This window comes from Perognathus longimembris, chromosome 3 (genome assembly GCF_023159225.1).
Source record: "Perognathus longimembris pacificus isolate PPM17 chromosome 3, ASM2315922v1, whole genome shotgun sequence".
In the NCBI taxonomy this organism is placed as follows: Eukaryota; Metazoa; Chordata; class Mammalia; order Rodentia; family Heteromyidae; genus Perognathus; species Perognathus longimembris.
The window spans coordinates 56250994-56270608 of NC_063163.1; the positions used below are offsets into that span (position 1 = coordinate 56250994).

Here is a 19615-nt window from a genome sequence, read left to right on the forward strand (position 1 = left end):
AGATCACTCCCAACCCCGAACAAGAGTGTTCAAATATCTGTGTATGTGTTTTTATGTGCACATGAGCCCTCTCTTGGCTTGTTTAAGACTAACACTCCAGTACTTGAGCCACACCTCAACTTCTGGCTGTTTTTTCTGGTTAACAATTAAGAGTCTCATGGACTTTCCTGCATGGGCTAGCTTTGAACCTCGATCCTCAGATCTCAGCTGTCCAATTAGATAAGATGATAGATGTGAGCCAGCAGTGGTTAGCTAATCCACTAATCTTTATTCAGAAAAGATTAAATATTTTAGGACAGCACAAAGCAATCATCTCCATTTAAAATAACTAGAATGTTCTATGTATGTAGATATAACAGAATTTTATAAATGTGCTGCCGACAATTAGAGTAAATCTTTGTCTCAAAAAAAAAGTGTAATAGTTTTTCGAAATCGTAGCTGATAATGTATTTTCCATGGCAACCAACCCTAGTCTCTGGTAAATTTCAGGGAGTTAGTGGTTCTGATATTACATGGGTAAGTACCTATTTGGGAGAGAAACTAAAATGACTCTGGAAAAATTGCATTTATGAGAATAAAATTTAATCATAGTAGTTGAGATCATTGGTTTGAATTTTTCCCAGCTCAGAACAGATATTATTTTCCTATAAGAGGGGGAGGATTCTTGGCTGCAGTAATGTTGCATGGCCTAGCTCACAAGGACATTTGAATATTTGAAGCTGTGTTGTCACATTCCAATTTCTGACAGCATATTAGACTTTGTAGATCAGAACTATTTTCTTTTCAACCAAAGACGCCCTTCATATCTGATTTTGCACAACAGTGCTGAGTATATTTTGGGAAGCTTCTCAAATTTTGTTGGGCAAATAGAAAGAGAAGATTCAACTCTAGTGATAAGAGAATTGTACATCCTACAAAAATTGCTATGTTGTATCCTCAAAGCTATTTCAAATAAGTATGGCTCAAGTTGCAAAGCAGCAGCCTGAGCAGGAAAAACCATGTGAAATTGCAAGGCCCTGAGTCCTAGCCACACTCCCAACACACACACACACACACACACACACACACACACACACACACACACACACACACGAGAGATATTTGTTCTCAAAGCTATCTATCTACCTATTCATCTATTATTCATCCATCCATTTGTCTATCATCATCTACCTATTCTTTAAACTTCTGGTCATCTCTTGAGAACCACATATTATTTAGAAGTAGTTTTCTTCTGGTTTTTGTTCTGTTGTTTTATATTGGTCCTGGGCTTAAACTCAAGGTCTGGGCACTGTCCCTGAGTGTTTTTTTTTTTTGTTCAAGGCTAGCACTTTACCACCAGAGTCACATTCCCAGACCTCTTTTTTTTTTTTTTAAATGATTTTTACTTGTTATTATAAAGGTGAGGTATAGAGAGGTTATAGTTACATAAGTCAAGTAATGAGTACATTTCTTTCTGGACAATGTCACCATAATCACTATCTTAATCCCTAGTAATATTCTAAAGTTTGTTTTATGTGGTTTGAATGCAGATCCTTTTACATTGTTATTTATGTCCATTTGAAATAGGTTTCTTTAGGTAGCACATAATTGGGTCTTTTTCTCTTTTTGGTGCTTGTCCTAAGTCTTGAACTCAGGGTCTAGGCATTGTCCCTGAGCTTTTTGCCCAAGGCTAACCCTGTACTACTTGAGTCACAGCTCTACTTTGGCTTTTTGGTGCCTGGAGATAAGAGTCTCAAGGACTTTCCTACCAAGGCTTGTTCTGAACCACGATCCTCAGAGCTTAGCCTTCTGAATAGCTGGGATTACAAGCGTAGACCACTGGCACTGAGTCTTGCTTTTTTATACAATCTGATAAACTTTGGCTTGTTATTGATGTTTTTAGAAGAAATACTTTTAGAAATCAGAATTCATGAATTCTTTTTGTAATTCTAAGTTTGGCTATAATGTTTTGAGTTGCCGTGTGTATGTGTGTGTGTGTGTGTGTGTGTGTGTGTGTGTGTGTGGCAGTGGAGTTGGTGGTGGGGAGTTTACTGGGGCTTAGGCTTAGGGCCTTCCTGCTAACTCTTAGCACTCTACCACTTCAGCCATAGCTATACTTCTGACCTTTTGGGGGTTAAGTGAGGATAAGGCTCTCAAGGACTTTCCTGTGGTACTAGCTCAGATACTCAATGTTCAGATCTCAGCCTTCTGAGCAGCTAGAATTATAGGTGGAAGCCAAGAGTGCCTATCTTCTCCACTACTTTTTACCATCAGCCTTGTTTTTCTTTTACTATTGAGTCTCTTTCTAGTCACACTTGATTTTAATCTAAGGGTAGTGTGGGGCTGGGTAGTACTTTCACGCTGCGGCTCGTCACTAAGAACTATTGTTAATTAGATAACTGGAATTTTCAGGTCTGTGATTTTTAGGAAACAGAAAAAGGCTGGAGATAAGCTTGCAAATAATCAGTGAGTTCCTGGGTGGGGCAACGCTTGGAGGTGGTAGGAAGCCAGTGTGCCCGGAGAGGGTGTGGAGGCTCTACATCCATCCCCTGCCCCTTATACCTTCTCTGTGCCTGTTATGGAACCTGACAAGACACATGGAAGAAGCTCTGAGTTTTCAGTCAGCTGCTCAGAAGTTCAGTTGGTTTCTGAAACTTAGGAATGGGGTGTACAGTGGGGACAGTCTTGTAGAGTTGAGATCTTAACCTAAGGGCTCTGTAACAACAACCCTGAGTTGGACTTAAATGGAACTTTGGATATCCAACTGGAATGGGAAAATTGGTTGTTGGTGTAAAAATCCCACCCCACCCCCAATTTGGTGTCAGAAGCCATCGTTCTCAAGGAAATGTACTCTATGATTCTCGGTAAACCAGTTGCCAGGCATTTCCTGCTTAAGTAGGATCAGAGATTCTCTATCTTCTAGAAGATTCTGTGGTGGTTACACCAGTGATGTCACAGTAGGAAAGTATTCTAAATGTGATGTTCCACAAACATAGCAGGGAATGACTTTCAGTGGTTAGATCCTGAAACTTCACCTGACTCAGAGGTAGCTTACTCGAGTGCCTACTAGCCCCAGACTATTTGAGGCAAAGGTGAAGGGAGAAGCCTGTTTTCCAGGAGTTAGGACAGCTCTATATATAATTCCCAACAGGTAGAACTTGTCTTTGGCATCTTTTTCTTTACACTCTACCTGTACTTTCCTGCCTTGGCCTTGCCTGTTGCTGAGTCCTCAGCTATGGAACCTGGTTCTCCTATGCCCATCCCACTCACCTATGGCTCCTCCCCAGACCTCATTTTGACCAAATCAGAACCCTGTTCTCTAGTATGTTCAATGATCTCAAAACTCTACTGACTTTAATAAACACCTGAGAGGTTGGTTGTTTTTATTTTATGTTTTTCTTTTTGTAGCTAGCAGCTGAGTGCTGGTGCCTGTAATCCTAGCTACTCTGAAGGCTGAGGATCATGGTTCAGTGCTGGCCCAGGCAGAAAAGTCTGTAAGACTCTTAACCTCCAGTTAACCACCAAAAGAAGTGGAGCTCTGGTTCAAGTGGTAGAGTGCTAGCCTTGAGCAAAAGAGCTCAGAGACAGTACCCAGGTCCCTGAGTTCTATCCCCAAGACTGGCAAAAAAAAAAATGTAGATAGTACTCAACCTTAAACATTTTGATTCTACCACTCAGTGTAAACTCTAGGGAAAGTATTATGGTTCTTTTGGACAAGGTAGCACTTAGATGATTCTTATAGACATCAAGGCTGAGAACCACCTATAAAGTTGATGGTGACTAGATGCTATAAGGTTTTGAATTGATTTACTTCAAGGGCATGGGGCAGGTATCAGTAGAATTTAGAGTAGTCGTTTATTTGTAATGTAAAAAAGCTTAAGCAAGCTGGTGGCTCATGACAGTAACCTTAGCTTGTCAGGAGGCTGAAATCTGAGGATCTCAGATCCAAGTTAGCCCAAGGCAAGAAAGTCAGAGACTCTTATCTCCAATGAGTCACCAAAAAGCCAGAAGTACAGCTGTGCCTAAGTGGTAGGGTACTACAATAGCCTTGGGCACAAAAGCTTAAGGCCAATACACAGGACCTGAGTTCAAGCCCTAGAACTGGCATACATATAACAAAAAGTTTAAGTAGCAAATTTTAGATTTTGTTATTTGCAATAAGCAAGCCGGAACTATTCTTACTTTTGGCAGCTGACTTTATGTCTGAATTCATAGCCTTTGGAAATCTCATCTCCTCATCCTCAGTCTCTCCCCACAGCCCCACCTTCCATTATTTCTGGAGACTCTGTTGATAAGGTTGATCTGGGGTGTGGATAAGGGTAGCACTGCTTGGGAGGGTTAGGGATGGTGCCCCCCCAACCTCTCTCTCGATCACTCATCCTTTTCTCCTTCAATGGAATACATTGCAAATCTTGCCCCCGGAAGTTATGGGCGTGGCAGTGGACATACTCCCCTCTGCTTTTCTGTTTTCATAAATGCGTGTTCTACAGTAGACAGGAGATGAACTGTTCTCCCGGATGAATGCTTATCTGAATTAGCAGGTGTGGTACTGCTAGGAATCGTCTACTCTGCCTGCAAGAGCATTTTCCATTTGGCAGATGAATTGGTTCTATTGTTAGCACAATGCAGAAATCAAATGACTTAGACCCAAAGCTGGATGCATTTAGAAGTTTCCGGAAAATGCTAGGATTGGCACACCCAACCCATTTAGATCCCTTACATACCACCAGATCTAAAGCCTGTGAGACAATCTCTCTGAGGAGGATCAACTTCAGGAGGAGAAACTTGTCCCTCTATCTTTCCATTCAAAGTGCTATACCTAATAGTTATGGGAGTCACCTTCATTGAATGCTTTGTCACAGTTTTCCTCTTTAAATGCTTGCCACTTTTTGGAAGGGACTCGGAGGAGCAGAGAGGCCAAATAATTTGTCCTCTGAAGCCCAAGTTGGGGATCACCCAGTCTGGGAATCATCTAGACCTCATTTCATGGAGAACATTTTCTGAGATGGACTTAGAGTGAAAACTTTGGAGAAAATCTGTTCATACTATTCAACATGAAGGTGAGGTATCTTGCTCACAGAGGAAAGTGGCAGGAGGTGGAATTCTCATGGAACAATTCCTATAGCATTGTTTGTATCTCAGAGGAACCTCATCCTCATTCTTAACCTCCTTTAGCCACCAAAGGCAGACACATGTCCCTAAGCCTTGGTTCCCAAACTGTATGCTGAGTCATCCTTAATCACAGCAGCAAAATCACACAAACCTATCAGGATATCTGAAAATTCCAAGGGCAACAACACATTGAGAATTCTTAGTCCATGGTTTTGACAGTAGCTCTCCTACACTACTCCTACACTAGCTCTCCCTTCCTTTCCATAACATGCCTTTATGAAGCTGAGGCTTTAGCTGTAACTGTGACACAAAGTACAGTGACAAAAGTACCAAGGTGTAGCAGGACATTAGGGTGGCCTTATCCGACCTGATTCCAACGTTTGCGAGGCACAGGGCCCACTAGCCTATGCATGCCACTCGCAAGCAATTGTGGCTCCTTAAAGGAAATAAAAATATATTTTCTTCCAATTTATGCTATATTTTGAAATGGTCAGTAAGTTGTTGGGACATACAAACTTTTAAGTTGCTTAGATCTACCTACTTAATACATGGAGGTATGAGGCTTCATTTGACCCTCAGATTGTAGCAAAGTTGAAGCCATGTCCTGGTGGCTCACACTTGTAGTCCTAGCTACTCAGGAGGTTGAGATCTGAGTTCAAAGTCAGCTTGGGAAAGAAAGTCTGTGAGCCTTATCTCTAATTACACACACACACACACACACACACACACACACACACACACACACACACAGAAGCCAGCAGTGGAACTGTGGCTCAAGTGTTAAGAGCAATCGTCTTGAGCAAAAAAGCTCAAGGATGGCACATAGGCCCTCAGTTCAAGCCCCAGGATTGGCAGGCATATGCATGCATGCATGTGTACACACGCACGTGCGCACACACACATGAATTTTAGAGCCCTTCCCCTATGCCTCTGAGCTGTCCCCACAATGCTACCAGAGCCTTCTTGGAAGATGGGTCTATTAGTTCAGCAGGAAAAAGACCAAGGGCTCACAGTGATCTCCACCCACGTCTGAGTTTTGACCTCTAGGTGAGCATAAGTTAAGATCCTTCTGCTGCTCCTCTAGGAACAAGCGATCTCAGAGAGCAGGGCCTGCGGAGGCTGAAGCTGAAGGGGTAGGGGTAGGGGTAGGCCTTTGCAGTTAAGAGTGAGTCACTACTTTTCTGATAAAGGCGAAAGGAGAAATGGTCTTCTAAGGAGACTGCAGGGGTCATTGCTGAGGAGGGCCCTGTGTAGGCTTGCACACATGTTCATATACACAGGTTAAACATCCCAGTCTGATGGAGAACCAGTGGTTCTGTGGGTGAATAATGGCAAGACCTTCCTGGAGAGAAAAGAAAGTGGTCCTTAACATCTAGCATGTCCACTTTTAGAAAGGGTGGGTGCTGGAAGCCTTCCTCTTTTTTGGTTAGTTGTGGGGCTTGAACTCTGGGCCTGGGTACTATCCTTGAGCTCTTTTGCTTAAGGCTAGCCCTCTACCACTTTGAGCCACAGTGCCACTTTCAGTTTTCTGGTGGTTAATTGGAGATAAGAGTCTCATGGACTTTTCTGTCCAGGCTGGCTTCAAACTGTGATCCTCAGATCTCAGCCTCCTGAGTAGCTAGGATTACAGGCATGAGCCACTGGTGCCCAGTTGAGCTTTTCCTTCTTGGCAGTTCTCTTTTGAGAACCTGAGTGGGATTTGTTCACTCAGGATGATAGTACAAAGGAACTCCAGTGAAGGTACAAAGGTGGCACTCATGGAGTCTTGATCACACTGGAAAGGAATTCATTTGAGAACATAGAGGAAGCAGTCTTTTAAACTTTGACCACATTGGGGAGGAAAGTCAAGGCTGGCTTTCTGTCAACCTTCAGAGATGGCCACCAGTCAAGGATGGCCAGGATAGCTCAAGTACCTTTAGTCATGGAGGAAGCCCTACCTGCAACTCATGATTGCCACAGATGGAGAAGAAATGTTCCTAGTAAAGGGAATTGTCACAGGCCAGTAGAAGAGGCAATGCTTATTTTTCTACTGATTTATTCCAGGAGAAACTGAGTAACAAGAAGTATCAAGAAGAAAATGGGATTGAGAAGTGAGAGTATGACAAACACCATGCTGGTGAAAGCCTAACTTCCATCACATCCCTGGATCCTGGGGGTTTTCATGTATTGGTAAAAACCTCAGGACACTAAATGTACTAGACCATCCCATTGGCCAACAACACAGCCTGATATTTGTGCTCCCATCTGTGAATGGAAGAGTCAGGCCTGATTAGTTTCCCTGCCAACTATTAGGAAGCTGTCTTTTTAACAAAGGGCATGTAAAAATAATGGCACCCCGTGAGGCTCCAGCAGTCCACTGCTGTGCTGGGTAAGACACTTCTGGCATCTAGGCAGACTGACACTGCTTATTATTGCAGGGGACAAAATGGCTCTTGTTATACATTGATAGGAATCAGAAAAAAGGCATTATTTGTGGTCCTCATGTTCCATGCCCTACTTACCAACTTCATCCCTGATGTTTGCAAGTTCGATTGACAGCTCTTTTTCTTTCACAAGGGCACTTTCATTCTGAAAAAACAAAATGGATACCGAGAGTCCCCTGGTTTTATGATAGGTAAGTACTTTCACATGTTTCATTCATAAATCATACTAAGCAAACATCTAAGTCCAGCTCCTAAGGAAATAATTTTTTTCATTATAAAAGCATATAAAAAACAAAGTCAAGTTGGACTCTTTCTTTTGTATTCATTCAAATAAGTGGCAAAGCTTGAATTATACAATAATACCCATGATTGTGCTCTCTCTCTATGGCACCCCCAGAATCATTGTTTGCATGCCTGTGTCCTACATATGAATATGTTGGCATATGTTACTATACATTGCTAAGTCTTACTAGGACTTTGGGGAATAGCACTCTACCACTTGAGCCACAGTTATGCTTCTGGCTTTTTTGGCATTTAATTGGAAATAAGAGTCTCATGGACTTTCTTGCCCAGGACAATCTGGCTTTGAACTATAATCCTCAGATCTCAGCCTCCTGAGTAACTAGGCATGAGACACTGGAGCCCGGCGGTAGGTGCTTTTTGACCAATTATCCCTTTATCTGATCTATCTATCTATCTATCTATCTATCTATCTATCTATCTATCTATCTATCTATCTATCATCTATCAATCATTGTGCCAATACTGAAGCTTGAACTCAGAACTTTATACCTGTACTTGGCTTTTTTATTTAAGGTGGAGAATCTACTACTTGATCCATGTCTCTACTTCTTGGTTTTTGCTGGTTGTTTATTTGTTTTGTTTTTGTTGCCAGTCCTGAGGTGTGGACTCAGGGCCTGAGCACTGTCCCTGGCTTCTTTTTTGCTCAAGGCTAGCTAGCACTCTACCTCTTGAGCCACAGTACCACTTCTGGCTTTTTTCTATATATGTGGTGCTGAGGAATCGAACACAGGGCTTTATTTATACGAGGTGAGCACTTTACCACTAAGCCATATTCCCAGCCCTTTGCTGGTTAATTGGAGATAAGTGTCTCATGGCCTTTTCTACCCAACATGGCTTCGAACCACTATCCTCAGATCTCAATCTTCTGAGTAGCTAGTATTACAGGTATGAGCCACCAGGACCCAACCAATTATTCCTTTAAACCTACTCGTTGTTCATATCTAATTAACTAACTAATGAATAAGGAAAATTAGAGTAGAACAGCAATAATTAAAGTTACCAAACTCTTGCATGACCAGCATCGATAGCAGAAACAGGAGAATCATTAAGGTCAAGGAATACACATGATTAAGGTCAAGGAATACATGTTCAACTCAACGACTGCTTAGTTGTTTTCAAGTCAACTACATTCTGAGGTAATGGAAGTAGATGCAAATAGGCCACCTTTGTTTATTATGGTTTTATTAATTAGCATTGTGGTTAAGTAATGTTAATATTAATTAGTAAGATGTGGCCCTTCAGACGCTCATTCAATCAGATGTACTCTCAGGCAAACTGATTTCCAGGGAAAGAATTTTGGCTAAAATGTAAACTTAACATATAGTGCAAAATACCTTCAGGATCTTGAAAATGTTGTTCTAGTTTGCCTGTTCAATGTTCCCCATGGGTGCCATGTTAAAGGCCCGAGGGTGGTACTCTGGGACGGGCTGTGGAATCTTTTAAGAGGCACAGCCTTTGAGGAAGATTATGGGACCCTGCTCCTTCCGCTTCTTCATTTGCTTCCTGGCAGCAAAGTCAGCAGTTGGTTGTACAATGTGTTTCCCACTATTGCTATCCAGACATACCTCTGAGGCCCAAAGCAATGGGTCTACCTGACCTTGGACTAGAACTTCTAGAACTGTGAACCAAAACAACAAACTTTGTTTCTTTATAAGTTAATCCTATCAAGTATTTGATTATAATGCCAGGAAGTTGGCTATGACACAGTCCTTTTTCTTTTAGCAGAGAGGTTTTAATCACAAGGCTTTGTACTTACTGGGTAGGTGCTCTACCACTTGAGCCATGCCTCCAGACTGTATTTTTCTTTCATTACTTGTTTTCAAATAGGGTCACACATTTTTTACCAGGGGCCAGACTGGGACCATGATCCTCCTATTTATATTTTCTGTAGAGCTGAGATGACGAGAGCAGGTCACCCTGACTTGTTTGTGGAGATGTGATCTCACTAACTGTTGCCCTGGATGGCCTTGAACTACAATCCTCCTGATCTTCAGTTTCTTCGTGACTGAGGTTACAGGCATACATAGTTCTGGACCACTCACCTTTGCCATTGGTTTTATCGTTTCGGATGAACCTCTACTGAATGGGCCTACAGGCAATTCTCACAATTTAATTTTTGGGTCTGCTGCACTTAGACTCAGGTAACAGGGGTATTACTTTGGGTTCCTAGGAGAGTCTAGAACTATCCAAAAGGCCTAATTAATCCCATTAAAAAGGGTCATAATTAACAATGTCAAAAATAAAACTCTATTATCACAAATAGAGCTATTATACTCATAGGTACTAACCGTTATTAGCTAATGATTTTCTTAAAGTGTGGCAATGGAACCATTTTTGAGGGGACATGGATCTGGGGTGAATGCTGTGCTATATATTGAAACTCTAATGCTGAGGTGATGCTGTTAGGGGCCTATATGGGAAGTGATGAGGGCATGGATGAAATGAGGTCATGAATGGGATTAGGTCATGAACAGGATTAGTGCCCTGGCAAGAAGAAGTCCAGAGAACAGCCTTGTCCTTCCAGCATACCACAGCAGACAGACTCTGCCTATGAGAAAGCAGGCCCTTGTCAAACATCAAATCTGTTGGAACCTTGATCTTAGACTACCAGCCCTCCAGAACTGTGTGACATGAATTTCTACTGTTTATATGGCCCTCAGCAGATGGCATTTTGTTAAAGCAATGTGCACAGACTACAACAGATCCTGAATCTTATTCATAAACCTTCCACCTTCATCTACCCTAATGTTCCTGCTTTCTTTGCATTTAGGGCTAGCAAAAACCTGAGAGGACATTTTCCTCAGGTGCATTAAACCAGGCCACCCTAATTGAACGGCCACTGATAGTATTGTTATAAAGATTAGATAAGTTAGCCTATAAAATGCAGGTAGAAGTAAGCTCCTACAAGTGTTAGGTGTGAACTATTCTATGGTTTCTTTTTATTCTACTTGTGACTGAATAACAGAAAAGTTGATTTTTCTCTATTATCTGTGTTTTGATATCAGCCTTATGCCCTGGCATGTATGTATATGTGTGTGTATATGTATGCATGTATGTATGCATGTATGTATGCATATATGTATATATATGTTCTGGGGATGGAACTAGGGTGTGAACATGCTAGGCAGATGCTCTGCCACTGAGCTGCACCCCAGCCCCTGATGTCTGGTTTCTTTGGCACCTGACTGTCACAACCTTAAGTTTTCGCATGTATGGGTGTATGTGTGTGTGTGTGTGTGTGTGTGTGTGTGTGTGTGTGTGTGCGCACACGTGCACAGGCGTGCCACACTGGGGATAGAAAGAAAGGCTTTATATATGCTAAGCATGCCCCCGCTATTGAGTTATATCCCTAGGCTCCTACTCTGAATTTTGACACAGTTAAAGAATTTGGGCCAGGCACCAATGGTTTATGTCTATAATCCTAGCTACTCAGGATGCTGAGGTCTGAGGATTGCATTTGGAAACTAGCCCAGGCAGGAAAGTCTGTGAGACTCTTCTTTCCAGTTAAGCATCAAAAAGAAGCTATGAGCTATGGCTCAAGTGACAGAGTACCAGCCTTAATTGAAAAAAGCTAGGGTATAGCTCCTAAACTCTGAGTTGAAGCACCAACACACACACACATACACACACACTCTTCAGGAGGAAGAGGAGAAAGCAAATATTCTAATCAAATGAATTACAGAGCTTATGAACTTGTTCTACCAGTAGCAATATGGTCAGTTGATAACCAACTTGTTAGAGAAGTTAAAAAAATGTAGTGTTTTGGAGAAGGGTCATCTTAGTACTTAGCTAAAATTATCTTAAAGTATACAGAAAATGAAGTTGCCTTCTACTATCAAGGTTCATTTTGAACATTAATGTCCTTGAATTCTTCAAAAACCAGAGAACTGCAAACCTGCACTCATCAGTCTAGGAATAGCACCCATAGGTATTGTTCTCGGAGTGATGAAAAGGCTCCAGCAGGGTCAGACAGTGAATCAGAACTTAACAGAAACAAGCCAACTCTAGTTTAAAACCTACAGCCTAAGTCCTTCTCAACTTTGCAGTGGCATGTGTTTATGGTGGCTGTGTTCTGTCAGGGATCTCCCATACAATGAACCTCACTAAACCTCCTAGGCCCAGAAGAGTCAGGCACGTGGGAAAGAGTGGCTGGGAAGCCTTGGAAGGGACATTGGATACTAGGCTGAGGATGAAGGAAGTGGGCAGGTGAAGACATTAGACCCCGGTCACATTTCTTTTTTAAGCAGACAAAGCAAGTTTATTGGACAATGAAAAAAAGACAACAAAACAGATTTTTCCATAGAAAGTTGCTCCAGACCTGGGAGTTCAGTCAAGTTCTCTAGTAGGACACTTTTTATAATAGAGTGGTTCCTCTCATATCTCCTCCCTTGGGCTTTGCACTGATTGATGGCTTGTGCATGTGTGGTTCTGGCACTTTTCATTGGTTGAGTGGGAACCCAAAGCATGATGGGCCACATGTTGTCTGCCATGTGTCATGTCCACCATTTTCCATCCCTATCTATGTAACTGAGGAGGCATAACTCTCCTTCATTCCCTCCTTCTTGGATGGTACCCCTAACTGCCATAAATGGGTGAGGGCGGTGACTGCTCTAGCTGCTTCCTTCAGAGAGGAGGCAGAGTTAGACCCTTTACTTTGGTGAAAAGTAAAATCCAAGTCTTTAGAAAAAAAAACATGAACAAGATGAATGGGAAAAGAAGTAGAGAATGAGAGAAAACAACAAGAGAAGAAAGGGAAGGGATAGGAAAGAGAATAAAGGGGATATGATAGACAAATCAAGTAAGACCCTATAACCTTTCCCAGATTGGCGAACAGGTGACAAGTCAAGGAGATTGAGTGAGAGCTTGGAGTCTTCCTCAGTGGTAGAGCCCTTGTCTAGAACCCAGGCTCTAGGTTCTATCCCCAATACCACACATACCAAAATAGTAAATACATAAAAGATGGAACTCTTTTTTTATGCTCAGGCTATGCCAACTTCTTTCCAACCAAGTCATTCAATGGCTTAGCAAGGATGGGTGAATGGCCAAAGATAAGCCACAAAGTTGGTGATTAAAATGGTAAGGAAGGTGACCAGGGCTGGGAATGAAGCTCAGTGGGACAGAACTTGTTTTAGCATACACAAAGCCCTGGGTTCATCACCAGCACCATGGGGTTTGGGGTAAGGGGCTGAAGAAGAAAAATAACAAAAGTCTGGTAAGTTTTGAGTTACCAGAACTTAATAATATTATTTATTAATAATAAACCATTACTTATATATCTTATTAATAATTAAAATTATATATTAGTTAAGGTTATCAGTGCTAACTTTTACCAAAGTTCCTATAGGTCCTTTATCCTTGGATTCTCCAAATACAGAGAATGTGCCAGCATCCCTCATTTCTCTAAGTTACTAAGAACTATGGAAGCTCAGGGCCTTTATATAAATGGTCCTGTCTCTCCATGGAACTACACACCTCCTCTACACTTTAAGTCATCTCTAGATGACTCAGGATACCTAGTGCAAGGTCAACTCTGTACTCTATTGTTTAGGAGTGCTGACAAGGGAAAAGTGCTCATACATTTTCAGTATGGATGCATTTCCCCCCAAATGTTCTGGATGCACAACTGGTTGGACCCAAAGATGTAGAACTCATATACACAGGGGGCTGACAACCAACCTATGACCCTTTTTTTCTTCATCTCCTTTATTTCCAAAGTGAAGTACAGAGGGGTTACAGTTTCATATATAAGGCAAGTACATTTCTTATCCAACTTGTTACCTCCTCCCTCATTTTTCCCCAGTTTCCTCCCCCCGCCCCATGAGTTGTATAGTTGGTTTACACCAATTGGTTTTGTTGCAATTGCAATGGTTTGTCTTTTAATCCTCTGTCTCTTGATTTTGGTATTCCCTTTCCCTTCCCTAGTTCCAACACACGTATATACAGTATCTGGGGTACTAAGATCAGCTACAGTAATATCAGGGGCAAAACCACAGGAAGGGAATATGAGAGAAAAAGAAGGTACGGTTTCACATGGCATGTTGAAAATAACTACAAGAGTGATATACCACTTATTTCCATAACTTGAAGTTCATTTTGCTTAGCATTATCTTATGTGTTCATATGGGCATAGCTATTGAGCTATTGTGATGCTAGTATAACTCTTATCTCAAAACCAGACAGGGACCCATCAAGGAAAGAGAACATAGACCCATTTTACATAGGTAGGGAAACTGAGGTTTATGGCAAAGGCAGGATATGTGTGTGTGTGTGTGTGTGTGTGTGTGTGTGTGTGTGTGTGTGTGTATTGGTACTAAGACTTGAACTCAGGGCCTGGATGCTGCTCCTCAGCTTTTTGCTCCAGGCTAGTGCTCTACCACTTGAGCCACAACTCCACTTCTTTCTTTGTGGTGATGGTTAAGAGATAAAAGTTCCACAGACTTTCCTGCCCAGGCTGCCTTTGGATCATGATCCTCAGAGATCAGCCTCCTGATTAGCTAGGATCACAAGTTTGAGCTACCAGTGCTCAACTACAATTAGGACTTTTAACCCAGCACCCACTTTGCTCATCAAACTTTGCCCACATGGAAACTCTCTCCTCCTCTCTACACTTAGACAGATGCAGCCTTAAGATCCACATTGCACTGGTCCTTGGGGCCATTTCCCCCCATAGCTTTTCACTGACTGGAGAATTCCCAGGCTGCACTTGCTCTCCATCCCACAGCCACACTACCTGTGTGTGTCCTTAGCACTGATGTGTAGATTATGGGCTGTATATGTACAGTCCCAGTGTTTGGACCCTCTTCAGCAAGTGTTGAGGGCTGTAACTTCAGATAGCATACCTCTAGAAGGAATTTTCCAATGGCCCCTGAATGCATTCTGGCAAAAGACACTGGCAGGGCTCAGCCCAGGCTTATGAAGGCCAGCCAGCCTGTGTGGTCTGGCGACAGCTCTTCTCCTTTAAGTGCTTATATTTGAGATGATATCAGCCTTTCTATTTTACAGATTCTTTGCATCAAGCAAAGAATCCTGCCAGCCAAATTAAAATGCTACAGGATGACCCACAGGGAATGAGTCAACAGCTCTGCCCACAGCAACCAGTGTTCCCTAGGCAGAAGGTGAGTGTCAAGGACCTTTTTACTTGCCACTTCTTGTCACATGAACCCCACATCCCCACCCCTTCCATTATGGCACCACACAACCCAGCAGTAGTGACCCACTGTAGTGGAATTCCCAGGTGATGACAGGGCAGGATGCCTGGAATCTGAGCAAAGCCTCCTCTACTGGCCCACAGCTAGATGAGCGCTTCCCAAACTAGGGGATGAGTGGAAAATTCCTGACCTGTGCCAAGCACGTGAGCTCCTGTGTTCACTCAAGAGGGCTAAGAATAGAACTCAATGTTAACCATCCAACCATTCTGGTGACATAGTCCAGAGCTGGGAAAGTTGAAGAAGGCCATTCTTCTCCAAGGAGTGTTTACGAAGGGCTTAACTAAAAATGGACTCTTGGGGGCCACTCCTCTAAGTCCCCAGCCAGCAGCTGCATCTTCTTAGCTAGCTCTTCTATTTAGTTACGGAGCTCTCCTTTGCACTCAGAGCTTTCCATTTCAGCCTGGTCTATAAATCTCACTCCAGTTGTAATCCAAGATGAAGAATCTACAGAAACATCCAACTCAGCCTGCTACTTCCAGTTCTGAACCTTTGTAGCACTGTCCCCACAGCTATTTCCCCAGAGCTACCTTTCCTCGTCGATCTGGCTCTCAACATCAAGGCCTTTCACAACTCCTGGGAAATGCTACCTTTCATTTCTCCTAGCTAGAGATGTATGGCCAAACATACCATTGACACATCGTCCTATTAACTTCAAGCAACTGGACGTGTAGCCAAGCCCCAAGCCAGCCTGCCACATTCAGTTACTTGTATGTGCTAGCACCATAGAAGTTATTGCTTTCGCTGGCTGATTATCACTGTGTGAACCTTCTGGTAATAGGAAGTGAAAATGTCTTTCCTTGTTAGTATTATCATGTACTTCTTCTAGACTTGAACATCTGTCAGCTGAGACCACTCTGGATGTACCAACTACCCAACAGCTACGTATTATTACTTTTTAATACTCATAAAATTATCTTTAAATAGTTGTATAAAGGGGTCTGATTCAACAAAATCATTTATAAGTACAGTGCATCTTGATGAATGCCATACCTTCCATCATTCTCCCCATCTTTCTGCTGTGTATTATTAAAACAGACTCGGGTGGGGGGTGGGGAATTCTGAGATGCCTTCACACTCTGCTACTGCAGAAATAGGAAGCTTATACAACACATTTTAGACTTTCTGTGGGCCTACTATGTGCCAGGTGGGTTATCTCTGCCTTCAAGAAATATGTCTTTCAGTGGAGTGCTGGTAGCTTAGGCCTGTGTTCCTAGCTATGCAGGAGGCTGAGATCTAAGGATCATGGTTCAAAGCCAGACTAGGTAGGAAAAAAAATTCTTAGAAATTCATATCTTCAATTAACTGGCCAAAAGCTGGGAGCACAGGTGTGGATTATGCTGTTATAATGGCAGCCTTGAGTGAAAAAGCTAAGGAACATTATTCCAGATCTTGAGCTCAAGATGTGGATGGACACACACACACACACACACACATACATACACACACACACACACACACACACACACGAGCATATCTCTTATTGAATCATCCAGGCATGCACAATTATGGACCAATTCAATTTGGCAAGGCTGTGTGGAGATGGAGATGGAGATAGAAAAGAAAACCAGGGGGAAAAAAGAATAGGAGGAAGTGAAAGCCACTTGGCTCCCAGGGCAAAGGCCAGGAGAACCACTGACAGAAAATAGCACTGGGAACTTTGTGGGAACCTCTGTCGTTCCTTCGGATGGGCCTTTACTTCCTTTTTTCTTTTCTGCTTTCTGCCTCTGGCCTATGATAACTTCCTTTGGGAATTATTGGTGGGCTTCCAGGGATACAGGGAAAGAGTACATGAAATTCAGTGTAGCTCTCAGCATCTTTATAACCCTGTCTTTCCCGCTCTATATGTATGTGTATATAACTAAAGGATAGACATATAGATATATTTAAAGAATACATCTATAAGTCCACAGACTCGAGTATTCTGGCCTAGATTTTTAGTCTGCTAAAATCTGAATCTGTGAAGAGAAGGAAAATGAAAAAATCCATATGATCAGGACCACTCTTTTTTTTTTTCCCCAAGCTAAACAAAAGAAGCACGAGGGAGGGAGAGACTAAATAAGAAATCTATAGAATTCTGATATCTGAGGAAATAGCTGGATCCTCTTTACAGAGAGTTTAAAAATTCTTGTGGCTATGAAAAGTCACTAGATTGCCACGAGGTGGAAGAATTTTTCATTCCTCACAGAAACTGTACCCCTTGTTCCTCATGAATTCAGGTGAGGATTTGATTCACTATGTCAGAATTAGTCTTCCTAGGGATACATTTTATTTTTCATTTCCAAGATGTGTTCATACAACACATAAGTCTTTAGACTTGCTCTCATTGTACCTTTTGTAAATACCGCATTCATTTTCAATGTTGATATTAAGAACATTGGCCAGATGCATAACATAGCCCTGTGGGAAAAAACATCCCTTGGGAAGGTAGACTGGCCTTCTGGTTTTCATTTCCATTATTATGGCTTTAAGGCAGCCCTGATACTCTGTCAGAATTAATCAATAAGTATTGTTTCTTTCACATATAATTAACACCAAGGCCAATGCTTTTGTATAATGATCTTCTTTTCTTCTGTGAAATGAAATTTAATATAAACCCCTCAAAGGCCAAGTGTCATCCACACTTAACATTCTTCAATATATTTCAGTGTCTAATCATATGAAAAAAATGAGCAAAGCCAAACTTTGTTGTAAAAAAAGAAATCAGAATGATTAAACTTAAGAGTGTGTAACTGCAGCCTTTGTCCTTGGGCCTGAGGGAGAGAGTCATTGGTTAAAAGAAAGCACCTAGTTTACCCAAGAGACCTTAGTTAATGAGGGACTATCTAATCTGGAGAAGACAAGGGAAATCTGCGTCTGAATTACTAACAAGCCAAGTGGAAGGGAAGGAGACTAATGGGACTAAGGGAAGGAATGCTAAGAAGTAAAGATCAGAAATTCCAGATCCCAGAATAAGTGCAGGAGAATGAGAAATGAGTCAGGACTGTGCATTTGTGTTTCCCAGAAGAAGTTACTTGGGCTTTTTTGGAATTGAGAGAAAAAGTAACTAGGATGAACTTTTGATTATAGTCAAGATTATAATCAACATGTAATAGGTTAAAGGAGACACAGGCAAGGAAGTTCCTAAGGGGTCAGGGTAATCCATAAAGCAGTAAGGCATGACTAGTAACTCAAGTCCATTAACACAAAGGAGGAAGAAGAAATCTATTACAAGGGACGTTAGTGAGTGTTGGGAGTTTAGAGAAGACAGTCATTAGGGCCATTAAGAATCACACTGCACTTCCGAATATAAGACCAGAGGAGAAAAGGGCCTGTTAAACTTAAGGGCCCTCCTCCCCACTCCTCCTCTTCCTTCTCCTCCTCCTGTTCTTCCTCCTTCCTTCTTCTTCGCTGTCTTCGAGCTTTTTCACTGAAGACTAATACTACCACTTGAGCCACAGCTCCATTTCTGGTGTTTAATTTTTTTTTTAATGTTTAATTGGAGATAAGAGTTTCACATATTTTCCTGTCTGGGCTAGCTTTGAGCCTCAATCCTCAGATCTCAGACTCCTGAGTAGCTAGGATTACAAGTGTAAGCCACAGGCACCTGGTCCTTAATTCTTAAATAACAAAATGCATGGGCTCAATTCTATTGACCTCAGAGCTTTTCAAAGCCAGACTTGTAAAAAATTTAAAGATGTTGAAAATTTTCTTTAAGTACAATGGGATATTAGTTCAACTAATCAGTTTATAAGTAGAATGTATCTTAATGTGAAAAGCTAGACTTTGGACTGAAGTAAAATAACACATTTATTGGGCTTGCTATTATTTGTCTGCATGTTAGTTATGCCTCTGACAGTTAAAGCAATGGAACCATGTAACTTGAGTTTAATGGGATTGGGAATAATGGAGGGAAATGATGGAAGGGTGACATTGAACAGTCATAATCTTACTTGTTGAATTAAAATCTGTTTGTATAACTACTTAAAGCTAATAATTAAAAAATAAATAAAATAATACCACTAAAAAATAGGTTGGTAGTATCCTGTATACATCTGGTTTCTTTCTCTTAATAATTCAGCCTTCCTAAGACTGACGACTTCTGGAAGATTAAAGATGAAAAGAATCTGGCTTTATTCAGGACCATGTTGAATTCTCAGGTAAATGGAACCATTACAGGGTCCAGATAGTCCTCCTGGGCCATGGATTCACTCCCAACAAATCTAAAGATGAACCTTTCTATACAGATTACATACCTATTCAAAAACCCAAGACAGAGCTGGCCATGTATCATGGTTCAAAGTATCATGGTCCAAAGCCAACCCGGGAGGAAAAGAGAGTCCATCTTCAATTAGCCAGCAAAAAGACAGACTGGGGATGTGGCTCAAGTGGTAATGTACCAGCCAAGTAAGCAAGCCAAGGGAGTATAAGGTCTTGAGTTCAAACCACCAAACCTGAAGAGAGGCAGATTCGTACCTTTTAATTTACACAAGTTAAAAAAGTCTGAAATCTGGCTTTCAGACTGGAAAATTCTCCACCACACACTCTATATGCTATGAACTAAACACTTTCCTAGTGTATTCTTCAATTGGAATTCCATTCTTTTTATTTTTG

At 41.7% G+C, this 19615-nt stretch overlaps 1 protein-coding gene across 2 annotated transcripts in view; it reads right to left on the reverse strand.

The window, feature by feature from the left end:
• Mtus2 (microtubule associated scaffold protein 2) overlaps positions 1–19615 on the reverse strand; it is a 540827-nt gene that overhangs the window by 43758 nt on the left and 477454 nt on the right. For both annotated transcript variants that reach the window (XM_048341576.1, XM_048341577.1), the window contains one exon: positions 7593–7659. In XM_048341576.1, coding sequence (XP_048197533.1) covers positions 7593–7659 — 67 coding nt within the window. The remainder of the gene's footprint in view (positions 1–7592; positions 7660–19615) is intronic.